The sequence below is a fragment of the Gymnoscopelus microlampas genome (assembly GCF_963454915.1).
Source record: "Gymnoscopelus microlampas genome assembly, chromosome: 8".
In the NCBI taxonomy this organism is placed as follows: domain Eukaryota; kingdom Metazoa; phylum Chordata; class Actinopteri; order Myctophiformes; family Myctophidae; genus Gymnoscopelus; species Gymnoscopelus microlampas.
The window spans coordinates 50,991,378-51,006,496 of NC_139945.1; the positions used below are offsets into that span (position 1 = coordinate 50,991,378).

General features: G+C 43.6%; 1 protein-coding gene across 1 annotated transcript in view; it reads left to right on the forward strand.

Annotated features, from left to right (window-relative positions):
• Positions 1 to 12,410, forward strand: part of LOC311050630 (uncharacterized protein) — a gene marked incomplete at both ends in the record, with an annotated part of 42,667 nt that extends 30,257 nt beyond the window's left edge. Inside the window, one exon of the mRNA XM_084064715.1 lies at positions 12,354 to 12,410. Within this exon, the coding sequence (XP_083920841.1) occupies positions 12,354 to 12,410 (57 nt within the window). The remainder of the gene's footprint in view (positions 1 to 12,353) is intronic.
• Between the last annotated feature and the right edge of the window lie 2,709 nt (positions 12,411 to 15,119).

The following is a 15,119-nucleotide window of genomic DNA, read 5'->3' on the forward strand; positions in this document are numbered from 1 at the left end:
TGAATGCAGTATGAAGCAGGCCCTAATAAGTTACCATAGTGGACATAATGTGTCCATTATTGTGTCCTATCGGACATATAGCACACAACAAATGTTTTTGTTATCACGGTCTTGTGGCCCCTGACTTCAAGTCATTTTACAATTGTGGCCCCCTGCCTAATCTAGTTGAATATCCCTGAGGTAGGGGGTCCCTGCTCCATCTCCCCATCAGTTTGGGGGTCCCTGGCCTGAAAATGTTGAGACCCCTGCACTAGTATAAAAAAAGTAGCAGAAATAGCAGATCTGCAAGCTCACAGTGCGTCGCATTGCTATGGCCATTTTCAAAGAAAAAAGAAAATTAAGTATCAAATTATTAAATATACAGTATGGCCTGTTTTGGCTATTGTACATTATTTATTTTGATTATCGGTACCGGTCCAATGCTGTCTCACTCCCAAAAGTCATATTGTGACTTCTTGGGACAAATGTGTCCGAACCGGTCATTGTCATTCATTTCTTTGTATATTTAATTACTGTATTATAATACTGTAATACTGTTTACAAAGACTAAAAGACAAATAGAAATGTAATATCTTCTGTTCCAATGTTCGATCTATAAGTAAATTCAACTGAATCCATGGTGCCAATTGCACATTAATTAACAAAAGAGGGCAAAAAGAACTATACTATAATATACTTCCTGCCGTGTATATTATGCCACATTTACGAACCTAAACGATTTGATTCTGATGATTCTGAACAACATAGCTGAGCCCCACCTCCCACCTTCATGACTCTGTTTAGACATTACAAAAGCAGCAGTAGTTGCTGCTGGCCGACCATTGGTCAGGCTCAGCTCCATGCTTCGATTCCCAACCAATCACTTCATAATAGAGCACCTTGTGTAAATGTGGACGTTGCATTGCTCATTCATTGTTTGCTGTTTGCTGCTGTCTGTTCGGCTGCCGTTTTTAAAACTTGCTGCGGCTCACCCTCCACCACCCCAACTTCCACCTGTTGTTCTGGATCTGCCTTTATGTGGGTAGATTCGAAGCCCCTATAGGCTCTATTCACAGCAGCCATATTAAGAAGACATTCACAGGTGTTACCAATGATACTAATGAAGGCTCTGTTCCATTCTGGTCAAACAGAGTCAGGGTGCTGATATTGTGCATGTTGGCCTAGTGGAAACACTCTGTTACACCAGTGGGTCTACAGTTGGGGTCCAGGGACCCTCATGGGCTTCCAAATGGCCCCTTACAGGTGTATAACTCTGAGAGTGTACAAATGGAACCAAATGGACCCGTAAGGGTCCATTTGGTTCCATTTGTACACTCTCAAAGAGTTATGGGGGTCGTGGAAACCACTGTGCTACACTAAATGGAACAGAGCCTTCATTAGTATCATTGGTAACACCTGTGAAGGAAGTGATAATATGGCTGCTGTGCATAGAGCCTATTGATACGGGACACTTGTAGTGTGCTCCCTCAAAGTGCCTAAAAGCAGATCCATGCATCATCAAACCAAAATAAATGCATTGCTCATTTCATCAAATATTTTAATCCTTTCATGAGTCGTCTCGACTGAAATGCTATTATGCCACAGTTGAATTTGCCCCGCTACAATTACACTTCAGCATCACCCGCGACACAGACGGGCATCCACATGTAACATTGCATTGGCAGTTCCATGGTCAGGCAGCTCCTGAGAGATGCCTTCTAATCCCCATTCCTCGCTCCTTTGGAGCAGTAATTAGAGACCTGATTTTTTTTTTCAAAAATGGTGGGCAGAGTTGAACGAGTTCAAGTGAAGACACATTAGGCAAACCGACTGATGCAGCCATTAACTGGAGGTGCCTGCCGAGAGATGGAGGGAGAGACAGAGAACCCAGACACACATGTACACTTTCATGTACCACGCGCACACACACCCACAAACACACTCTTTCTGTGCAAATCCTGGAGCTCCCCCTTGCTCTTGCACTCCCTCCCGTGGCTTTTTGACTGTCAAATGTTCACTTCAACGTTTTCTCTGTCTAGCCACCACATGCAGCCGCAGGAGTTACTGTACAGCCTCAGGGCCGGTGTAGGGGCTGGCCAAAGCGGGTGCCAATTAAGTCATTGGGGCGGACGTGCCGCCACAAGTGAAATGTATTTAATGTATCATTGCGTTCTCTGCCTAGCTAACAGACAGACAAAGGGTTAGGAAAAACACTAGCCCTGAAACATGACTGACGTAGGTGGGCTGTTCGACCGTGCATCTAGACTCTAGAGTAAAAGATTAGCATAATTTGGCCACTGAGGCAGCCTTCTCTGCAAATAACATACTTATGTTCTGTGAACAATGGCTAGAAAACCACCAAAATGAAATGGTCATCAAAATTATATGGAGTAGGAAATAGGCGCTGTGTGTGTGTGTGTGTGTGTGTGTGTGTGTGTGTGTGTGTGTGTGTGTGTGTGTGTGTGTGTGAGAGAGAGAGAGAGAGAGAGAGAGGTGTGTCACCTGCAGCAGAGAGGACTTGAGCACCACTCCGGGAGAATATCATTCATAAAAGAACATAATTATGTTATGGTATGTTATGTTAGGTTCTTTTCGGGCTGCCTCAGTGGCCAATTGCTACTCTTTCTAGGTGCAAGGTCAAACTGCCCACCTGTCTGTTCAAATGTGGTATGCCTCTAATGTTACTTCATTCAAGAAAATTGCATGCAATTAAAAAATCCATTCAAACCAATCCGTTATGAGAGCACCATTACACTATCAGCTAATAAAATAAAAGGGGCAGAGGGTAGAGAGGTGACAACAGATGGGCTGAGCATGGCTGGTGAAGCATTAAGCTTGTGGGAGGATCAAGGACAATCTTACGGTAAATTAAACGGTACCTTAACAGCTCAAAATATCCACGTTCTGTGTATTCATGACAGGAATAGACCTGGAACAATCCTATATATTAAAATTACCTAATGGGTCGGTCGGCCGGCGGACCACAGCGGCCCCCGTCACTATGACTCAGACATAACCATATATAGAGTTCACTATCTCAGACATAACTATATAGAGTTCACTATCTCAGACAGTCCTTGTTATTATAAAGTTGTTATTCATATTGAAAAAGGAAATGATAAAATATGCTGCTATTAATTCACAATTTAGCTTTTATGAAAGTGAAGGCTATAGATTTAAAACGTGTGCTTAAGTGGTTAAAGTGTGGGCACCATGTAATTAACTTAAAAAAGTGATGACACAGATGTCCCAAAAAACAAATCACACCCAGTGTTCAGTGAGTGGTGCCTTTGATGAGTTCATTACAGTATGTGCATGTGTTGCCCTCCTGTTTGTGTTTAATTAGTGTAACTGGTTGCATTTGTGTGTTGCAATCAGCTGCAGCTGTTGAGGCCAGACACAAACATGATGAGGCCGTCCGCAAACATACGGACGGACGGACAGACAGACACGCACAAAGTCAGTCCTTGTGAGTGGTTTGCACCACTCCAAAAACCCTCAATATACATTTTCGGTCATAATTGTATGAACAAACATAATGGAACGGTAAACAGTGGAATGCCCTCCCTTGAGTCCTGAAATCCCTAAATTCTCTAGCAAAAGTAAAAATGACCTTAAATCATGGCTTCATCTCAACACTAACTGGATGGGTTAGATAGCCCGCTCCTCTGACTGCATTGGATTCTTCTCTTAGTGTACCTCTTGTCCTATATGCATTGTTTCTAACATGATATACTTTATATTTATATATGTTTTCTTTAATTTATGGTTGTTTGTACAGTTTGTTGCGTGTTGCTCTATGTCTCACAGTGGACCACAATGGAAACAAGCTTCGGCTTTTTTGTGTGTAATCCACGTTGGCGTTTCTTTTTTAATGGTGACATTGCTGTGATTTTTTTAAATTGCCAATAAAATATTCTATTCTATTCGTATTGGGTTTGTTCATAGTTATGTCTTAGTCATAGTGACATGCCTATATATGGGCGTATCGGGTTTGTTTACAGTTATGCCTGAGTCAGAGAGACGTGGCCGTGGCTATGCCTATAAGCGTTCCCAGTAAATAAGAATGATTATCTGAGCCAGTCTTGCATCCTTCATTTTGGAGTGCCGCTTTTTCCACTTCGGTGGTATTTGAATCTGACCAAAACAAGTACTTGTCAAAAGAGTGAAGAACAACTTCGATAATGTCCAAGCAAGGTCAACCAATATTAGCAAGAGTTATTTGTTTGTTGTCATGGGAGGAGTAAAGCCCGATTTATACTTGTTGCACGCTGTAAATAGCCTATCTACAATCTCACAATGCGTTGGGACATGACGTGTTGGAAAACTATAGGCTATAATAGTATAGCAAACCTTGTCATTCTCTGTTGAATGATACAAGCTCATAATGAATGAATTTATCAAAGTATTATAATTACAGTATATTCATTAATTCTCGGCTGGCAGAACAAGGTTACATTCATTTGGTTTGGTGATAAGTGGATCCGCTTTTAAGTAAAAAAAAAAAACTAAAATAAACATCCACCATTGTCATTATATTAGCCTACTTCTTATTTACAATTTCAGCTGCAGACTGTATAGCTTCAGTGCTACAGTATGTGAATCCAGTGACACGGAGTATTCTTAGAAAATGCCAGCCATGGAAAGCTACTGCAGCATTAGAGATGTGTGATTTTCAATTGCAGATCCTAAAGTAGTTTTCTTTTTCCTTCTACTCACCTCTGACATTTGAAAGGCACAAAAGTTTCACATTGTACATTACATAAGACACTGTAGGAGAGGCAATTTGAGTTTCAGGTTCAGCGGCGTCAGCCAGTTGCTCATTTATGTGCTTCTCTGTAAGTCGGGGTCATGGCAGCAACTAAGCAGCATTAAGCATGTCTCCCAGGTAACAGAAACTGTCCACCACCTCATGCGTCTCCCCGTCTACTACAAGCCCCTCTTGCTCGGCTGCATCCCATCCCAACAATACAATCAGAGAGCCGTGCGCCTTTGGAACCTCTACCACTTAGGAACAAATCACGGCCAAAGCACTGCTCCATTTTACTCCCAACTTGCTACAAAAATCACTCATGAAAAAGTATACAACCACTTCCCCTTCATTTTCAACCTCCACATGTGCCTCCTTTTATTATAATCAGAAAGTGTCATAAAGTGTCTGCTTGAAATTTACTTCCGGGTGGTCAATCTCACCAGCCAATCATCATCTGCCAAACAGTGACCACCCTTTCACGTTGCCACGTCCGTTGCCACGTTGCGCTGACGTGCGCGAAACAAGCGCTGCCGTGCGCACTATGCGAACGAGCCCAAAGGCGCGCAAAAATAAGCCGACCATTGCTTATACAAAAAGTCAGACCTGGCAACGCAGCCTACGCCAATCATGTGTGAGAGATCTACAAGCTATGGGGCAGAGACGCCGTGTGCCATGCACCGTATCTTAGCAACAACAAAAGCGCTCACTCTCATTGGTCGGGTCACGCTAAGAGCAGTTTCCAGACAATGGCATCGCAGAGAGCTTGCTGTAGTGTTTATATATATATCTATGGCTGTAGCCGTCAGAGTCAGTCGCAGCGACGACGGACAGGGCGCTGTGATAGTTGGCATGTAGCTAACGCTAACGTGGTTGTCATGCCTGCAGTGGCTGTGCAATCACTTTGTCAACAATGCACGTTCGTGTGGTAAATGTTATTATTGCTGCTCCGTTAGTCCATTGTAGATGGTGTATGTTGTGGGCTTGTGTGTCTTCTGGTGTAGCTCCACAGCAACTCCAGTAACTAACGTAATGGCAGGACCGCCCCGTGCAACGCACGTTTAGGCTGCATTATGGTAATGTAGTAATTTCAGATCATGTTAGGGCAGTGGCTAAGCTCACAACGCCTCACGTTGAGAGGCGTTGTAAGCTTGTAGATCGGCTATTTTCAACATGTTTGCCTCTTTCTTATATTATTTGACAATGTGGCCAATGTTTTATAGTATAGTTTGTTGACTACTTTTGTTGCAGTAATGGTCTTTTCCTTTACTTTAGCTTTTTTATTGTCTCCGCCAGGCCGAAAGGCATGGCGCAAGAGTATGTTTAACCCCCTGTCCGTCCGTCTGTGGAAAGCTAATCTCCCGCATCGTTGGCTTGATCGCAGCGAAACTGTGCACACACACTCCCTGGATGCCAATTCAGAACCTCTGCCCCATTTCTTTCACATGGCCCTGTTATAGTGCCACCAGGAGGCCGCTTTTTGCAAAACACATTTTCTCACAGTACTCCTACATATTTTGTCCTAACATCACGGAAATCGATACACAGTATCTCTATAGTCATTTAAAAAAAAAACGGTCTTTCAGATTTTTCATATTCCATCCTGATTGACTAAAAATGGCTTCCAAAGTTTGCAGGAAAGCTCCGTTTTGACCAAAATGCCTCAAATTATGAACACAGCATGCACTTTCCGTGCAACTTTGCACCCACATTCCCACTATGCCAAGGAAAGAAATTCCACTTGAGATTTTTCTAATCAGCCTCATGGTGGCGCTATAACAGTCCGATTTGTGTTTTTACCTATAACTGCACCAATCTGTGTAAAACTTTGTATGTGCACTCTCTAGAGGTCAAGGAAAAACCTTTCCCCTGCATTTTTCACATCTACCTTTTATAGTGCCACCAGGAGGCCGACTTATGTAAAACATATTTCTTTACATTACTCCTTCCGATTTTATCTAAATTTCACGCAAATCGGTACACATGATCTCTAGTCATGTGTTCAAGACGGATCTGTTTAATCTTTCATATTCCATCCCGATTGGCTAAGATTCACATCTAAAGTTTGCACAAAATGCCGCAAATCATGAATGCAGCGTCCGATTGCGGTCAACTTTGCACGCACATTCACACTATGTTGAAGAACAAGTGCTACCATTTTAACATTGGCCTGTGGGGGCTCCCCACCGACAGGTTGAGAACCACTGTATTAGGGGAGAGTCCGTGACAGCTGGATAAACGAGGTAAAATGTGTCAAAAGGAGTCTGTACGGCTGTTGATAAATGAACACATGACGTCGGTGGGAGAGGAGATATTGTGTCTTTTGGACAAACAGCAGCGTGGTGCTGATGTTTGTTGTGTGAAGCAGCTTAATGTCAGAGTCTTTGTGTTGGAGCGCCTCAGTGCGGCTGCAGAGTTCATGTGCAACCTCTTCCAGAGAGAGATAGAGACACTAGAAACTCTGCTGGAGAAAAAAAAGACACTGCTGGGCATTGACTTTCATATGGACATTGATCTACACACTGCAGGTATGTCTGTTACACACACAACATCAAACTACACACTACAGGTATGATGCAGCGTTTGCATTCCAGCCAGCACGCCAGCGTACTTCCCATATGGTTTCAAGGTGGGCTAAACCATATGGACCCCATATCAGCAATGTCAGCAGGATCCACTTCAGTCCCAACTGGGATGCCCTTGTGGGACATACGTGTGTTCTACCTGGGCCTTAGGTGGGCCCCACCTAGGCAATTCTATGTGGGGCCGAGGTGGGTCTTAACTGCGATGCCCATGCGGGCTATAAGTAGCTTCTACCTGGCCCTTAGGTGGGCCCCAACTAGCCACGTTTATGTGGGACCAAGGCGGGTCCTAACAGGGTTTGCCCATGCAGGCTTTAACTGGGTTCTACCTGGGCCCTAGGTGTACCCTAACCAACCAGAGTGCAGTGCCCATCGCTCCAAATGTTGTGACGTCAGGGCTCTCAATACTGCACATTGGTGGAGGAGGAGGGGCCGCAGGGCGACCGCACACATCGCTGAACCAATGGTAGCCCACGGATGTTTCCTCTGGAGATTTAAAATCTGCCCCTCTATGCCACATATCATCCGCGCTACAGGGTCTTCACTGACCGAGCCACGGCCCCACTGGCTCTCATGACGCTACGCCACTTATATGCGCTGCCAAGTGGCCGCGGGCGCTACGTGGGCGTGGCCGCGGGCTAGACGCGAGGCCCTGCGTAGCAGGGCCGAGCTTCTAGTTAATACAATTTAGGTAAGCAGGTAGACCATTCCACAGTTAACATGGCAGAATATTTGTATGTATTTTCAATGAACCTGCAAGGCACCAAGTCGGTGGGGCTCCCTCTGGTGGCATGACTGTGAATATCTCTGACCTTTCTGAAGTAATTACAGAGACTAGAAGTTCGGGTCGCTGCGCGGCCCTCACATCTAGCGTGAGTGACGCGTCGTCCACTGTGCATCGCAGATCCACCTTACAGCCACCTCACAGTGTGAGAGAGTATTGTGCGAAAGTAGGGCGAAGTCGCTTATAATTTGCAGATATGGCTACACTGGTGAAAAGTAAGCCAAATTCGCTTATAAACAGAGCGAGGACATGGCACATGCAGGCTTGTTTGTTTCTGTCCCTCTCTGTCTCTCCCCCTTCCCCTCTCTGTCTCTGTCTTCCTCTCTCTCTGTTGCGCTCCCCTCTTTCTCTGTCCCTGTGTCTCTCTCCCCCTGTCTGTCTAATAAGGTTATGTTTTGTTTTACTGAGGTTACTTATAGGAGGGGAATACCGGCGGATTTGGCCCGGGGCGACTGTGTTTTGGGGCGAGCGTTTTCATATGCCTTGTGTTGATAAAGACATTATGTCGAGGCGCATAGCAGAGCCACGCACGCGCACACACACACACACACACACACACACACACACACACACACACACACACACACACACACACACACACACACACACACACACACACACACACACACACACACACACACACACACACACACACACACACACACACACACACACACACAGCGCGACAACAGCGTTAGCTACATGCTAACGGTAAAAGTCTGTTAGCGTTAGCCGCATACTAACGGCTCATGTTAAGCACCTCTGGGCACTAATCATGCAAATACAACAAATGCTATGACAGAAGTGGACATTAACATTCTTTACATTAGTAGCAGGCTGCAGTGACCTAAAAGTATTGACAATATGAATGTGAGGGCGATTTCGTAGAGAAATAACGGTGATTGTGCTGTCCAGCTCAGCTCGCAAAACTCTCACGGAGTCCTGTCGTTGTTGTGGCTGACTGTAATGGCGGCAGCGAGCTGTGAGAGCGAGCATTCGATGCTGGTGTCTGGGAACTTGAGGTAGCCTACGTTGCCAGATCTGCTTTTTGTATAAACGATTTTGGGCTTATTTGGGTGCGCTTTTGGGCTTGTTTGCATAGACCACGGCAGCGCTTGTTTCTCGCCCGCTTCACGGCCGTGGCAACGTCGCGGTGCTGACTTTTCGTCGCAGATGATTGGCTGTTAAAACGGACCAGCCGGAAGTAAATTGTGAGCTGAAATATATAGCACTTTATGATAATGCGTTTGCTATTAATTGTACATCGTGCAAGTACAGTAACGGTATGGGAAGCAGGTATGGTTACAGGCAGAATATTGAGATTTTTTTGTGTAAAGTTAGTTGGGCCATGTGTCTGCTTGGAGACCCTCCACATACACTCGTGTACACTCCATGAGTGTGCTTGTCAATTAATGTGGCAAGATAACCAGGACGTACAGGCCTAGTCAAAATGACATTGAACCAGGGACAATATCTCCAAAGCAATTATGTTCACATAGTTGGAAATTCTCGCTAGGAACTTCACTATCTGGTTTAACTTAGAAATAACTTTTTTAACAACTTGTTATCTACGATAAAGCCCAAGTAAGTAATCTCCTCCTTTGCTGCGATCCCCAGCATCCCCAGCATAACCCTAAACCCAGGAGATCTCGAATCTGATGTTGGATGCAAAGAGAATTTTTCCTAAATGTAAGGACAATGTATTGTCCACATAAGAGCTGATGATGTGGAGCTCACGGCTAAGGACTTTTTCAACCTCTAGTTTATCACTATGGGACACTAGGAGGGCTGCGTCGTCAGCGAAAAGGAACAGGTCACACTCACAGGCTTACACCATGTCATTCACATATAGTAGGAAGAAGAGGGGACCAAGAGTACAGCCTTAGTGCCATTCACTTCCACTACTTGTTTCATAGGATAATAGATAGGTGTTAATCTGTTCAAACATGATCTTTTCCATTACAGTCCAAGATGTCAAAGTGTAGATATGGTATGGGCCAACTCATTTCAAGATGACAGGTCTCTAGTCCACATCCAGGGGCTCTGTCACATGTGGAAGATGGATGAGTCTCCAATAACAGGGCGATCTACTGAAATTGATAGGTTGTAATGGGGACAACTTGAATATAGGGGACTTTTCACAGGGGATTTACAGGGCACAGTGTTTTTTACGGTGTGGCCCTGCAAAAGGCTAGCCATCTATGAGTGTGAGTGCGTGCGTGTGTGCGTGCGTCCATCTTTGTGTCCGCCGGACCGATCAGTGCCAAACTTTGTATGCACACTGCCAATAGGCCACAGAAGTACCTCCACTTATTTCTCAATGACTCAAAGGTTTTATACTTTTTGAAAGAAAATTCAATTTGACTTTAATTTTGTAATGGAAAGTCAAAGGCTCTGATCTGGTCGAAACATTGCCCACATTCGGAGTCATACATCATATATGTTATAGAATCAATACATTGGTGGTTAATAATGAATGAATATGTAATGGTTTAAACAGGGAGGGGTTAATTTGCTCTAGCTACTTTTTGATGTCAATTTGGACAGACATGGGGGCTACTGTCGCCCTGATTTTAGTTTCCAGTCTGGTCTAGGTCTGTTAAAAATTACAATAAATAACCTCCAAATAATCCTTTAAAAAAACACGTAGGTTCGATCCATTCGAATATGGAATTTTCGTTAACAGCCCTAGTTTGGGCTTGTACGAACATAAGTGACACGGCATAAATGATCAGAATCCTTTATTATAGCCTTTCTTCCATTGCCGTGTGCCATTTCACACAACACCAAGTCCAATACAATGTCATCACGTGCACCACACAGACACAATGATGGAGGGAGGTAGGGACATGCCCCTGGCGAGAGATTTGCACACAACTGAGCACCCTTTTCTAGTTGTAAGTGCCATCTGGAAACCCATTTCCTGTCACAATGCCCTGACAATCCAGATGCGCTGTTACATACAAGTACACGAACATAGACTGCTCCCACATTCCCATACACACATGGAAAAAATCAAAACGGCCACTTAAAAAACACACACATACACAGCAGGAGAGCAAGGAGAGCAAGAGGTATGTGATTGAGTGCACAATAACATCACCATGGTGACTGCAATTCACACGAGACCCACGCACATCCCCAGATGCAGGCTATCAAAAGGAAAACACACTTGCTCAAAACACTAAAACCCCATCAAGCGGAGAGCAATGCAAACCTCAGACACACTGCCAATTACAGATGCAATGTTGTACCTTGTTGATAGAGAACAGCCACCGTGAAATATGCAGAGCGACTCAAGAGCCTGAAAGCTTACCTTCAATTATGGAGAGCGGCTCAGAGCCTAGGAGCTTACCTTGAATCTATATAACACACCATGTAGAAATACATTTGAGGTAAAGGTATTTCAAACCTTTAGCTATGTGGGTTAGGGTGAGTGACTCACCATATGCAAATTATTGTCCCTATTGGCTCCTTGGGGGCGAATTGTGTGTGTGTGTGTGTGTGTGTGTGTGTGTGTGTGTGTGTGTGTGTGTGTGTGTGTGTGTGTGTGTGTGTGTGGCTAATCTTGCAAACCACTGGACCAATCAATATAAAATGTTTCTTGTGCATGCTGCCAGTAGGCCAAGGAAGTCAGTCCCCAAATAAGTTTCACATTTTGTGAAAAAAAAAAAGAAAGAAAATCTCAAAATCTCATGATCTACATGGGAACAGCAAGGCTTCAATGTTGATCTTGGATTTTATCTTTCATATCTCATGAATTCATCTCCAATCCATCGTTCTGCCAATAGAGCAGTTGTGGGCCAGAAACAGAGCCGGCCCTAGGATTAGGGCCCCCATTACAAAATCATTATGTCATTTTTTATTGCATACTAAATAATAATGCTAGTTGTTTGATAGGAGATACATGACATAATTACAATATGAAAGTAAAAAAAAAAAGTGGTTGTGGCCCTAAGCGACCGCTTATATTGCTTATGGCAGCGGCCGGCCCTGGCCAGAAATCATCAATATCAGATTTACCCAGTCTTGTTAATATAATGTGTATGATGAAATCTGCCACTGACTGGCACCGACAATGTACAGTATCATGTATCTACCTCGTCTATCTTTCAACCTGCACGTATCTGATCGTGCCCTGACAAAATCAATCCGCAGTCATTTCTCATCTCAAATCTCACAAAAGAACCCACCATGTAGGCTACACGGTGTAGTAGAAAACGTCAATATATTGATCTCTCTGTTCTCTCTTTCGCAGACCTTTGCGGCACAGCCGGAGTTCCTCTCACACCACAGAATCAACTGTGAAAGCTGACACACACATAGTGCTGTACATAAATCACACTGCATTAAGCGCTGCCAAACACAACCAGTCTGGTGTCATATGCTGCATTAACTTAACTGCATTAGCTTAAAAATAAATAAATACAAATATGTTTCACACCTACAGATCGACAGGTGCGTCAGACTCGGAGAAGACTATGGGCCAACTAATGCAGAAGAAAGGACTCCCACACACTGGGCCTTAATTTCGCCGGTGCCTTACCCATTATCCCTAAATTCTTTGCCATTTTGTTACTATTTAAAAAACATTTTCAAATAGTTCAAATAGCCAATCTACAAGCTCACAACGTGTCGCTGTAGATCGGCTAGTTGAACTATTTGAAAATGTTTTTAAAAATAGTGAAAATAATGTTGCAAATAACAGTTTTGGGGTTTGTGCTAAGTGGCTGCGGGTTTCAACTCGGCTCATCGCAAACGTGTGGTCTGAACTAGGCTTTACAGTACCCTCTGTTCTCTGTATAAGGTCCATAATAGCCCCTGTGTGTATGTGATTGTATACTGTGCGGTGTTCTATGTTTCTGAGTCTCACCTCAGATTACATTTTGCCATTTAGTTTGTTCTGACCTTTTGTTTGTTTTTTACCACGTCTGGGTTTTGGATTTTTGCGATAACAAACAACATATAAGCAACTTTCAGTCCGTCTCCTTCACACTTTGTCGCACAGTGGTTTTCACACTAGTTTTCAAGCTAACAATGCAGAGGACACCCACCAGTGGAGGAAAATGTACTCCGATTTTTTACTTAAGTAAAAGTAGCAATACCACAATTAGTCAGGGGATATTAAAAACATCTTGGAATAAATTCTTTACCAAAAAACATCTTCACCAATGTGTTTGTAAAAGTGTCTAGTAACACATCTCACAAAGACTGAAATGCAGTTTCCCTAGGAGAATTTTTGACAGCTCCTGAAAGTTGGGGTACCATCCATAACCTTATGTGGGGGGGGGGGGAAAAATAATAATTCTGTTTTAAGTAGCATGTGAGGGGTCAAACTAGGGTGTTTTTATGATTCTGAATCCATTGCAAGCATTTGTTTTGCACCAAAACCACTCCTTGGGCTAAAAAACGGCCATAGCCATCCTTTTCCAGGTATACTCTTTGTGTAAAAAGCCCATTGAGATTGGGCCGTTTTTAGCCCAAGTTGTTTTGGTGCAAAACAAATGCTTGCAATGGATTTATTCCAAGATTGGAAATCTTTCTGCTAATATCCCCTGACTAAATGTAGAAATATTCTACAGTACTCTCCCCCCCTCCTTTTTCTTCTTCTCCCTTTCTGAAAAACAACAAAAAATATGGAGCTTGCACGGGAGAGCTTTTTTCTGCATAGTTAGAGTGAAAATCAATTTGGCAAGTGAAAGCACTGTGCAACAAAGTATGAAGGACACAGACTGAAAGTTGCTTGGATCTTAATGTTTGTTGTTACTGCAATGGATTCTATCATTGTTTGAAGAGCCTTAAATGGCACAGGAAGGAAAAGCAGAAATGGCGGATGAAACTCTGCGACTGTGACCTTTGTCTGGCTTTGACAGAATCAAACTCCCGTTCAAAGATGGGCTGAGATACTTTACCCATCTTGTCACAAGCTGTCTCTCTGTCTCTCGCATGTCTCCATCCTGTTTCATCTGTCATTTCCCCACTTCTGGACACGTCCACCTTCCATCCACCTCACCTCACCTCAATGGCATCTATAAAACCTGTTTCCATCCCCATCATCAGCCCTGCAGTTCCTCTGCCCATCTAATCACCTGCTTTCACATTCCCTCGCCAACCATGCTGCTATATAAGTCTCCCAACTTACTGACAGATAGGCCTACGCAGTGTTAAGCCTGGTTCAGAACAAAGGTTTGTGACGGGACGAAACCCGCTTTTGTTTAACTTCATATATGTGGTCAATTAATCATGACAGAGCCTATTTAAAAATATAAATTTAGAGAACCGGCAGGGGCGGGGAGTGACACACATGTATCCCAATAAGGCAACCTATTTTGGGCATGGCCGTCTCAAAAGTCCCGTTGCGTCACATAGTCTGGAGGTGGTAAAAATGAACTGCTGATTGGCTGAAGGGGAAAAACGATCATTGGCTGAAGGGGTTGTCAGTCAATGGTATTACTCCCGCCCAACTCCAGAACACAGCCAATATTGCAGAATTGCGTTCATGCCAGACTCACTCCTGGAATCAAATGGAAATGAGATTTCCGGAGGGAGGGTTTACCAGGCTATGGAGGGACTGCTTGGATCGCTTTGGCTGTCTAGTACAGGGGTGGGCAACTTTGATGATGGAGAGGGCCACTATATTTCCACACTCACTCCAGGGAGCCACATTATACTGTCGGCAGTTATCTCTGTATCGCCATTCTATGTCACACAAAAGTAGCAAAAACAGAAGATCTACAAGCGACGCATTTTGAGCTTGTAGATCTGCGATTTTTGCATTGGAACTGATTTGTTTTTGTGCTATTTTTGAATTGGAATCCTGAAAAGTTTTTTTTAATTTCAAATGCATTTAGTTATACTTATGTTAATTGTATGAACTTAAATACAAATACATTGGACATAATATTTTAACACTAGTCGTTAAGCTACCTATATAGACTGAAGTAATTAAAGCGGGTCACGTTTGCATGTTTGGTATTGTAACAGCTGAAATCAATAATTTATCAGTGTTCCGATATTAACCTGC